At 40.4% G+C, this 12,524-nt stretch overlaps 1 protein-coding gene across 2 annotated transcripts in view; it reads right to left on the reverse strand.

Moving 5' to 3' along the window:
* The window catches only part of LOC106881984 (serine/threonine-protein kinase 36), a 177,170-nt gene that overhangs the window by 116,806 nt on the left and 47,840 nt on the right, over positions 1–12,524 (reverse strand). For both annotated transcript variants that reach the window (XM_089347358.1, XM_089347369.1), the window contains one exon: positions 5,624–5,729. In XM_089347358.1, coding sequence (XP_089203484.1) covers positions 5,624–5,729 — 106 coding nt within the window. The remainder of the gene's footprint in view (positions 1–5,623; positions 5,730–12,524) is intronic.

Genomic DNA, 12,524 nt, shown 5'->3' on the forward strand with positions numbered 1-12,524 from the left:
ATTCCGTGTTCGATTCCAGGCAGTGATCTGAATAATAATGACATCGGAAAATACCTTAGGAATGAGAACCCATGTTCGAAATTTCCCCAAGACACCTGATGAAGGCTGGAGGGTATATCAGCCGAAATGTTGTGTTAACAACAAACAAGATGAGGACAAATATCCGTCAAATGTAAACAATGTAAATAATGTACATTCTTTTCTTTTTCTCATTCAAATGAAACACATTTTACTGTGCCCTTGTAAGTTGGCAAAACTCACTGAGGTCACATGGAGTACCAAATATTGGGCATTCAGGAACATGATGTATTATCAGCTTATGAGTCATTTAATTATGTCAGGTCACGTATGAGGCTCTCATAAGTGCTACTGGTAACATGTAATCCAGTACAACCTGTTGCATGGTCGGGTTGCCGGCGACTAAACTGGCACCCCCACCAGGCTACCCTGGTGAGGAGGGTTGCTAGAAACCCAGCAGGATTAAAAACAAGACCTGTTGAAAGCTCGGATGGACCTAGTGCAGGCTCAACGGCTATCTAGCAATAGCACAGGTACGCAGAAATTCTGGGATGGTGTCCGGCATGCTGAAAGACCACTGGGAGTGAGGCGCCCCTCAGCTTTTGTTGAAGCATGTCTCTAGGAGAAGGTCACTCTGATATAAAACCAAATATGCAGGGAATGGCATATTATGTTATGCATGTATGTATATTGTTATAATTGTCCTTTTAGTAAAATAAATTGACATAATATAATGTCTATAAGTTGATGAATACCACCTATTGATCCCCTCCATTTTCTTATTGCTCTATAAATTAATGGTAAAATAACTCTTTACCCTCACCCATTTATTACACTTGGTAATGTAATTGCCATGCAATGAAAAACACTAGTGTATTAAAAACTGGGTATTCTACCAGCAGTATATTGAATAGATATTATCCCTTAGTTGGTTGGATTCACAAACTAACTTTCTTGGAATATATATCATCATCATCGTTTAACGTCCGCTTTCCATGCTAGCATAGGTTGGACGATTTGACTGAGGACTGGTGAAACCAGATGGCTACACCAGGCTCCAATCTGATTTGGCAGAGTTTCTACAGCTGGATGCCCTTCCTAACGCCAACCACTCAGAGAGTGTAGTGGGTGCTTTTACGTATCACCCGCACGAGGGCCAGTCAGGCGGTACTGGCAACACACATACATACACACACACACACACACACACACACACACATATATCTACACTTACACATATACATACATTTATATACATGTGCATAAAGACACACACATACACATACATGCACACGTACAAGCATGTATGTATACATATATGTACACACATACATGCATGTACACGCAATTACATACATGCACATAATCACATACACACACACACATACATACACATATACATGTGCATAAATACACACACACACACTAACAGGACAAATAACAATTCAGAAACAGTAATTTTCTGTTGCTGACTTGTTGAATAAATGATAAAAACGTTAATCTATTTATTGTAAGAGAGAAGATATAGATTTCAATTTTTGAAATTAGTTGAAAAATTTAATTAATTAATATTCAAGCAGTCAATAAGTCAATATTCCAAATATTTTCTTCTTCATTACTAAATTGTTATTGATCACTAAATATACAATTTTCACTACTCAGTGGCTTATCACTTCCTACATTTAATCGCAAACCGAATTAGCGATTGTTAAATTAACAAATTTGGAAAATATAAATTTTTCAACCAACAGAAAGAAATTGGAAGGAAATTAGCAAATGCAGCTCTGATTGGCTGTGAGAATATAAATTAATGGCACCATCAGCATCATTGCCACTGCCAATACCATCACCACCACCATTATCATCACTGCCTTTGTCACCACCACCTCTACTACTACTACTACTACTACCACCACCTCTATGACTATTATTACTACTACTACTGTCACCACCACCACAACTGCTACCACCACCATGTGTTACCAACACTGCCACTGCTTCCACCTCTATTACTACTGCCACAACCTCACTACCACTACCACCTCACTATCACCACCTCTACTACCACCACCTCCACTACAACTACTACTACTATGACCACCACCACCATCACCATTATCTCATTACCACCACCACCACCACCACCACCACCACCAGAAATAAACATCCACACACACACACACAGATACACATACACACACTTGCTGCTAGTTTTAAGGTGCATCTGCAGGCTGTTAAGAAATGGGGTGAGAGATGGCTAGTAACTTCCAGCCCCGGTAAAACTAATCTGTCTTTCAGTAGGGAGCAGGATCCCTATTTTTTCTTCCATTTGTATGTGTTGTAGGTCTGAGGCATCACATCGTGGCACAGTCAAGATCCCTTGAGGAAAGGTCTTCTTTGAAATTACTGGTCTCACTTTCTCACCTGATCTTTCTTGAAGTTCATACCTACAGCCAATGGATTGGTCTGCTTCCTGTATGGTTGGGTCATTGCACAGGTCAAAGGACTGCATTACATTCAAAGCCATCTTGTATCTTTACAAGCTCACAATTTGTCCTTATGGAATATTGGTTTCAAATTTTGGCACAAAGCCAGCAGGTCTGTGGAAGGGGCTAAGTTGGTGACATCAATCCCAGTACACAACTGGTATTCATCTTATTGACCCTGAAAGGATGAAATGCAAGGTCAACCTTGGTGGAATTTGAATTCAGAACGTAAAGATGGATGAAATGATAATAAGCATTTCGCTGAGCATGCTAATGATTCTGCCAGCTCGTCACCTTGTCATTAAGGAATATTGTTGTCATAGTTGAACAGGTGCACCATCTTGTCACTTTGACCTCTTTGATTGGGTTCAGAAGTGAGTCTCTAATTTGGTTGGCCCCTCTCTTGGCTCAACTCTGCAACCCTTGTCACATCAACATGGCATCACCAGTCTTAGTCTTTTCTATTCGTTATTACCACAGGAAATGATCTGACGAACTTTCTCTCTTAGTTCCAGATCACTTTGTATCATCTCGACTCACTCGAAACTCACAGCATCTTCATCCAGGTGTTATTGTATTACAATAAACAAAAAAGTGTTTCTACGGTCATAGCTTTTTTTCCCTCAAACTGATAGTCTTTGGAACCCTCTTCCATCTCATCGTTATCCTCCTCCTTATGACCTGAACTCTTTCAAGTCTTGAGTAAATTCATTCCTTTCATCTTAATTTCTCCTTCTTCATACTCCCTTACACTAACTCTACACCTTGTTTGGGACTTTCTTATTTAAAAGAAAACAAAAAACTAAAAAGGATAGTGCCAGGTGACAGGAAAGTTATCCAGCCATAATATACTGTCTAAAGAAAAATTATCCAATTCATACCAATTCATGTCAGCAGGGAAAATGGACACAAAGAGTGGCTGATGATGAACAGCTTAGATTTCTTATCTACAGTTTGTTTAACCCTTTATTGTTCAGATTATTTTGTCAAATCCAATGTTTATTTATTCACATTCATCATCATCATTGTCGTTTAACGTCAGCTTTCCATGCTAGCATGGGTTGGACGATTTGACTGAGGACTAGTGAAACCAGATGGCTACACCGGGCTCCAATCTCATCTGTCAGAGTTTCTACAGCTGGATGCCCTTCCTAACGCCAACCACTCCCAGAGTGTAGTGGGTGCTTTTACGTGTCACCCGCACGAAGGCCAGTCAGGCGGTACTGGCAAAGGCCACGCTCAAAATGGTGTTTTTTACGTGCCACCTGAACAGGAGCCAGTCCAGCGGCACTGGCAATGACCTTGCTCGAATGATTTTCTAATGTGCCACCGGCACAAGTGCCAGTAAGGTGACGCTGGTGACAATCATGCTCAAATAGTGCTATTTACGTGCCACTAGCACGGAAGCCAGACAGCTGCTCTGGCAATGATCACGCTCGGACGGTGCTGTTAGTGCTCCACTGGCACAGGTGCCGGTCATTGAATATGTTTGGAATTAATCATGCGTTATCTTGTAGCTTTAAGATTTTGATGTCATTGTTTACATTTACAATGAAGGAGCAGCATAAGTGCAAGATATTGTTTCTGACTAATTTGAACATAACACAGGTAGAATATGTGGGCCTGATGTCATCATCATCATCATCGTCGTTTAACGTCCGCTTTCCATGCTAGCATGGGTTGGACGATTTGACTGAGGACTGGTGAAACCAGATGGCTACACCAGGCTCCAATCTGATTTGGCAGTGTTTCCACATCTGGATTCCCTTCCTAACGCCAACCACTTAGAGCGTGTAGTGGGTGCGATGTGGTTAGTATAAATACTTAAGGGTTAACAGCCATGGGTTAAACACTTCCTTTGTGATGATTTAACATCCTAGTTCATATCTTTAAGGTTTTGTTAATATTCAAATTATGAAGAAAGGTGGCGAACAGGCAGAAATGTTAGAACATAATGGCAGATGAAATTCTGCTACGCATTTGCTCGGCATGCTGAGTTCAAATTTCGCCAAGGTCGATTTTGCCTTTCATCCTTTCAAGGTCGATAAATTAAGTACCAGTTGCATACTGGGGTCAATCTAATCAACTGCCTCACCTCCTCGAAAATTTCAGGCTTTGTGCCTAGAGTAGAAAAGAATATTCAACTTATGGCGCAGGAGTGGCTGTGTGGTAAGTAGCTTGCTTACCAACCACATGGTTCCGGGTTCAGTCCCACTGCGTGGCATCTTGGGCAAGTGTCTTCTACTATAGCCTCGGGCCGACCAAAGCCTTGTGAGTGGATTTGGTAGAAGGAAACTGAAAGAAGCCTGTCGTATATATGTGTATATGTGTATATATATGTATGTGTGTGTTTATGTTTGTGTGTCTGTGTTTGTCCCCCAACATCGCTTGACAACCGATGCTGGTGTGTTTATGTCCCTGTCACTTAGCAGTTCGGCAAAAAAGACCGATAGAATAAGTACTAGGCTTCCAAAGAATAAGTCCTGGAGTCGATTTGCTCGACTAAAGGCGGTGCTCCAGCATGGTCACAGTCAAATGACTGAAACAAGTAAAAGAGTTATGAAAGGAACCAAAACCACAGTCTTTGGACCGCTAAACTATGTGCCCCCCCCACTTACGTATATGGGTGTCCCCTCCTTCACTCACCACTTGGCAACTGGTGCTGGTTTGTTTATGTCCCTGTAATGTAGTAGTTTGGCGAAGGAGACCAGTAGAACATGTACCAGCTTAAAAAAAGATAACTACTGGGGGTCAATTTATTCAACTAAAACAAGGCAGTACTCTAGCATGGCTGCAGTCCAATGACTGAGATAAAGAAGATGGTCATGTTTGGAATAGCTTTGATTATAAAACAGCTGAATCAAAACTTGAGGGGAGGGGGTACATGAAATAACAACAACAACAAGAACAACAACAACAGCAGCAGCAGCAGGTAGATAGACAATAATTATAAAATTATTAAAAACCTAGAAAAATTTATCACAGAATTTCAATGAAGCTAAATCAATTATAGAATTACAAAAGAAAGAAAATCTAATTAATTAACTGTTTTTAATTCTATCAAACACAAAATATAACTTTCTATTTGCTTCAGTAATTAATAAACGATTATTTCTTACTATATATGTCTGTTTTTGTATTTTTCTCACATCATCAAATTGTAGATTTATTAATTCGGGGACCAACTTCACAAACTGTGTGGCACACACCAGCAACTCATCGGAACTGTAAGAAAAATAAAATGAAATAAAATGAAAATAAAGAAAAAGCTGTGTCGAAAGAAATAATCAAGATATATTATAAGCTCAACAGAATGAAATAGAATAAGAATAATACAGGAGAGGCCTTTGTGGGTCACCTGTTAAACCTTGTGTACTCTCAACACAGCTACTGCACAAAGAGAGCTTTCTGACCCTATTACCCAAATAACTTGAAAGTGGGACTGTTATTGCTTTCAGATGTAAGATTAGGTCTGATACAATAAACTTAGGATCAGGTGAATTCCAGCTTGAAGAGAGAGAGAGAGGGCATGTCATTGAGGAGGTCATGAATCGTGATGAACGGGTTTTGACAAACAATCAAGTGATTGATTGTTTAATCAACACAAACAAATGATCGATTAGTTTGTTGGTTAGATACTTAACCGATTGACTAACAATAAAAAAAAAAAGTGATATTCAACTGGTGTGTGTGTTAATTATTATTGGCTAAATGACCCTCCCAAGGCACAACATCATGTAGATAAGCCTCTTGTTCTTATTCTCCTACTCTTTACTCTTTTACTTGTTTCAGTCATTTGATTGTGGCCATGCTGGAGCACCACCTTTAGTCGAGCAAATCGACCTCAGGAATTATTTTTTGTAAGCCTAGTATTTTCTAAAGACTTATACATAGGTGCAGGAGTGGCTGTGTGGTAAGTAGCTTGCTTACCAATCACATGGTTCTGGGTTCATTCCCACTGTGTGGCACCTTGGGCAAGTGTCCTCTACTATAGCCTCGGGTCAACCAAAGCCCTGTGAGTGGATTTGGTAAACGGAAACAGAAAGAAGCCTGTTGTATATATGTGTGTATATATATATATATATATATATATATATATATATATATATATATATAACATCATCATCATCATTATTGTTTAACATCTGCTTTCCATGCTAGCATGGGTTGGACGATTTGACTGAGGACTGGCATGCGAGATGGCTGAACCAGGCTCCAATCTGATCTGGCAAAGTTTCTACAGCTGGATGCCCTTCCTAACGCCAACCACTCTGAGTGTGTGTGTGTGTGTGTGTGTATGTTTGTGTTTCCTCCCAACATCGCTTGACATCCGATGGCAGTGTGTTTATGTCCCCGTAACTTAGCGGTTCGGCAAATGAGACCAATAGAATAAGTACTAGGCTTACAAAGAATAAGTCCTGGAGTCGATTTGCATGGCTGCAGTCAAATGACTGAAACAAGTAAAAGAGTATACACTATAACAGCAGAACGCAATAAATTAATACTTTGTATTTCTTTTTAAACATCCACTTGTTTCATCAAACTAACTACACACACATAAATACCTATAACTACAGCTATATAAAATTTGGGTAAAAACCTTATAGAATGTTGTACAAAGCTCATCCACAGTTATTGGCTAACTGATGTCATCACACAATGGGAATAGTCCTGTCACTAGATATATATCTGGAATTCCATAATATTCATAGTGTTTGTTTAAAGAGATAAGTTAGAGAAAATAGATTGAACAACAATTTTTATTCCATATCGCTACAATTGTTTCCACACTTTGTCACACCCGTACTACATTGGTGAGGTGATATCATTAACATATTGTTTAATTACAATTATTCCATTGAACGAGGTCGTTGCCAGTGCCGCCTGACTGGCCATCGTGCCGGTGGCACGTAAAAGCACCCACTACACTCTCGAAGTGGTTGGCGTTAGGAAGGGCATTCAGCTGTAGAAACTCTGCCAAATCAGATTGGAGCCTGGTGTAGCCATTTGGTTCGCCAGTCCCCAGTCAAATCGTCCAACCCATGCTAGCATGGAAAACGGACGTTAAATTATTATTATTATAATTATTATTATTATTATTATTATTATTATTATTTATAACTTTTAAACATTACTGGAAGTCCTTTTTGATTTCTGCAAACTGTATATATCCTTTCTCTCCCACAAACACGACTTATGAACAGCATCTCTCTCTCTATCTATCTATCTGAAAATCCATTTAGGTGGCTATTTGTCCATTTTTCAGCTCTGGTGACTCATGGATGTGGTATTATTATTATTATTATTATCATCTATTATTATTATTCCCTGGTTATCAAGAAAGCCACAGGAAATGAGTTTGGTACTTTTAAGCTTAGTGAATAATTATTACCAGTTCCTTTTATTGTTATGAACTGTCTACTTTAGCAACTGGCATATCTTCTCTCTCTCTCTCTCTCTCTCTCTCTCTCTCTCTCTCTCTTTACTGGACACCAAGTAAACACACTAAATGGTATTTCTCTTGTTCTCTCTCTCTGTCCCCACAAAATTGTATAAATGTTCTCTTTATTCAATTCCAGCCAAATACAAATGGCTACACAAATAGTCTCTCTCTCTCTCTCTCTCTCTCACACACACACCCACAACAGTTTCATCTGAAAATTCATTGAGGCACGTAATCAACCATAATCAGCTCCAGTGATTCATGAATGCAGCATATTATTACCAGTTTCTGAAGAAAGCCATGGCAGAATAAAGAATGCTAAGTTTTAAGCTAAGCAAATAGCAATTATTTCTGTTACTTTATTATCAAGGACCTTCCTGTCTACAGGAGATGGTTTTATGTGCCCTTTCTCTCCCTCTACTGGATGTTGCACAAACACGATTGATCGAATGAATTAGGATACCCCCACCCTCTTCGCTTAGCTTGCTAGTTAACCCCTGCACCCACACAACACCACAGAGAATCCTTCTACCCTTGTCTTCATCTGGTACAATGGAGACTGTTATTCTCAACAACCTGCATCAGACTGTAAGGACTAACCCCTGCATATGGTACTAAGACAATATCCCCACCAGGGACAAAATCCCCACCAGACAAAATCCCCCGGCAGTCAATATCCCTCAGCATATTGTTCTTTCTACAATAAAAATATTTTAGGAAAGTGAAATTTTATAAAAAAAGTTTTTAATATTTATTAGTTGATATTTTTGTATAAAATTTCTCCAGAGGGATTTTGCCCTCCAGGAGGATTTTGTCCTTAGGGGAGGGATTTTGTCCAGGAGAGGGGAAATTTTGCCCTTGTAGGGGGATTTTATTCGGGGGGGGGGTTGTCCTCAGAGGGAATTTGTCCTTGAGGGGGGAGGGATTTTGTCCATGGGGATTTCATCCTCGGGTGGGGATTTTGTCCTTGGGTGGGGATTTCATCCTCAGGTGGGGATTTCGTCCTCCATGGGGATTTTGTCCTCAGAGGGGATTTTATCCTGGGGGGGGGGGGGATTTTGTCCTCGGGAAGAAAGGACTTTGTCCTGTTAGGGGGTGTCCTCAGCAGGATTTTGTCTTGATATCCCTGCATATATTGACTAGATATCCTACTCTACCTACACAAGGGAGAGATGTGGCATTACAATAGGACCTGAAAAGGTACCCAGTCTAGGAACTGGTTAACCCCTAAAAATTGCAATCGTCCAAAGAGAGTCTCAATGAGCAGATAGTTAGATACCCTACACTACCTACACAAGGGAGAGATGTGACATCATAATAGAACCTAAAAGATACCCAGTCTAGTGATTTAAACACCTCAATCAAATCCACCCATCTACATTAAGTCCCCTCATTTGTTACTGTCATACTGTATGGATTCCCGGTCATGTAGTAATACCCTGGGTGCATCCATCACAGCATTATGGAGAGGCAGGGTGAATGTGACCAAGCTAGGCATGGCTGTAAGGTAAGAAGCTTGCTTTTCAACAACAGCCTCCGGGTTCAGTTCCACTGCATGGTACCTTGGGCAAGTATCTTCTATTATAGCCTTACACTGACCAAAAGTCTTGTGAGTGTATTTGGTAGACGGAAACTGAAGGAAGCCCATCATATATATCTGTGTTTGTGCCTGTGTTTGCCCCCTCCCACCACTGCTTGACAACCGGTGTTGGTGTGTTTATAGACCCATAGAATAGGGACCAGGCTTAAAAAATAATATGCACTGTGGCTGATTCACATGACTAAAAATTCAATGTGGTGCCCCAGCATGGCCCCAGCATGACTAAAACAAGTAAAAAATAAAAGAAAGCTAAAACTTCTTCAGCGTGGTGCCTCAGCATGAAATACCTTATTGGAAAAGCAAGTATATCAAACTTGGTCGATGCCAGTGCCCCTTGACTGGCTCCCATGCTGGTGGCACGTAAAAAGCACCATCCGAACATGGTTGATGCCAGTGTTACCCGGCTGGCTCCTGTGCCAGTGGCACGTAAAAAGCACCATCCAAACATGGTTGATGCCAGTGCCACCTGGCTGGTTCCCATACCAGTGGCACATAAAAAGCACCCATTACACACTCAGAGTGGTTGGCTTTAGGAAGGGCATCCAGCTGTAGAAATATAGCCAGATCAGACTGGAGCCTGGTGCAACCTACTGGCTTGCCAGTCCTCAGTTAAACCGTCCAACCCATGCCAGCATCGAAAACAAATGTTAAGTGATGATGATGATGATGATTGGTGAAAGAAAGGGCTCAGGTCAAACTTTGTTGAACCTAAGACACAATGGAAAAAAAAATGGATATAAAGGTGCAGGAGTGGCTGTGTGGGAAGTAGCTTGCTTACCAACCACATGGTTCCGGGTTCAGTCCCACTGCGTGGCATCTTGGGCAAGTGTCTTCTACTATAGCCTTGGGCTGACCAAAACCTTGTGAGTCGATTTGATAGATGGAAACTGAAAGAAGCTCGTCATATATATGTATAGATATATGTGTGTGTGTGTGTTTATGTGTCTGTGTTTGTCCCCTCTAGTATTGCTTGACAACCGATGGTGGTGTGTTTATGTCCCCGTAACTTAGCGGTTTGGCAAAAGGGACCGATAGAATAAGTACTAGGCTTACAAAGAATAAGTCCCGGGGTTGATTTGCTCGACTAAAGGCAGTGCTCCAGTATGGCTGCAGTCAAATGACTGAAACAAGTTAAAGAGTAAAAAAGAGTAAAGAGTATAAAAATGATGATGATGATGTGTATATGTATGCACTCTACCAAGAAATAAACACAAACAACATGTTATTAGATCATCAGTCGTTATTAGCAATGACCAAGGGTACCACATGGGAGAGGATGATGGGGGGGGGTCATGTATATGGCTGTGGCCAATCGATGCAAGCTCAAATGGGTCAGGCACTGGTCAGGCACTGGTAGGCTGTTGGGACCGAAAGTTAGGTGTTGGCTCTGGACTTGTGCAGTTTGTGTTTTTTTTTGTGCCCCTGCAACCCTGTTCTTTTCGTAGGAGGTGGCATCTCTGTTTGGGGCCAAGAAATAAACGCAAACAACACATACAGTGTGTAAAGTGGTTGGCATAGAAACCAAACCAACAATGAAACACATGAGCGAGAGGTCACTATTCTAATTATCCATGAGAACAGATACAACCTGTCCAGCCTAGCCATCATGGAATACAGCCGTAGAACAATGGCAATGAAGATGATGATGATGATGATGGTAATGATGGCAATGAAGATGATGATGATGATGATGATGATGGTAATGATGGCAATGAAGATGATGATGATGATGATGGTAATGATGGCAATGAAGATGATGATGATGATGATGATGATGATGGCAATGAAGATGATGATGATGATGATGATGATGGTAATGATGGCAATGAAGATGATGATGATGATGATGGTAACGATGGCAATGAAGATGATGATGATGATGATGGTAACGATGGCAATGAAGATGATGATGATGATGATGATGATGGTAATGATGGCAATGAAGATGATGATGATGATGATGGTAACGATGGCAATGAAGATGATGATGATGATGATGGTAACGATGGCAATGAAGATGATGATGATGATGATGATGGTAACGATGGCAATGAAGATGATGATGATGATGATGGTAATGATGGCAATGAAGATGATGATGATGATGATGATGATGATGGCAATGAAGATGATGATGATGATGATGGTAACGATGGCAATGAAGATGATGATGATGATGATGGTAATGATGGCAATGAAGATGATGATGATGATGATGATGATGGTAATGATGGCAATGAAGATGATGATGATGATGATGGTAACGATGGCAATGAAGATGATGATGATGATGATGGTAACGATGGCAATGAAGATGATGATGATGATGATGATGGTAACGATGGCAATGAAGATGATGATGATGATGATGGTAATGATGGCAATGAAGATGATGATGATGATGATGATGGCAATGAAGATGATGATGATGATGATGGTAACGATGGCAATGAAGATGATGATGATGATGATGGTAATGATGGCAATGAAGATGATGATGATGATGATGATGATGATGGCAATGAAGTTGATGATGATGATGATGGTAACGATGGCAATGAAGATGATGATGATGATGATGGTAATGATGGCAATGGCAATGAAGATGATGATGATGATGATGGTAACGATGGCAATGAAGATGATGATGATGATGATGATGGTAACGATGGCAATGAAGATGATGATGATGATGATGGTAATGATGGCAATGAAGATGATGATGATGATGATGATGATGATGGCAATGAAGATGATGATGATGATGATGGTAACGATGGCAATGAAGATGATGATGATGATGATGGTAATGATGGCAATGAAGATGATGATGATGATGATGATGATGATGGCAATGAAGATGATGATGATGATGATGATGACGATGGCAATGAAGATGATGATGATGATGATGGTAATGATGGCAATGGCAATGAAGATGATGATGATGATGATGGTAACGATGGCAATGAAGATG

Source organism: Octopus bimaculoides, chromosome 1, assembly GCF_046866305.1.
Source record: "Octopus bimaculoides isolate indiv1 chromosome 1, ASM4686630v1, whole genome shotgun sequence".
Taxonomy (NCBI): domain Eukaryota; kingdom Metazoa; phylum Mollusca; class Cephalopoda; order Octopoda; family Octopodidae; genus Octopus; species Octopus bimaculoides.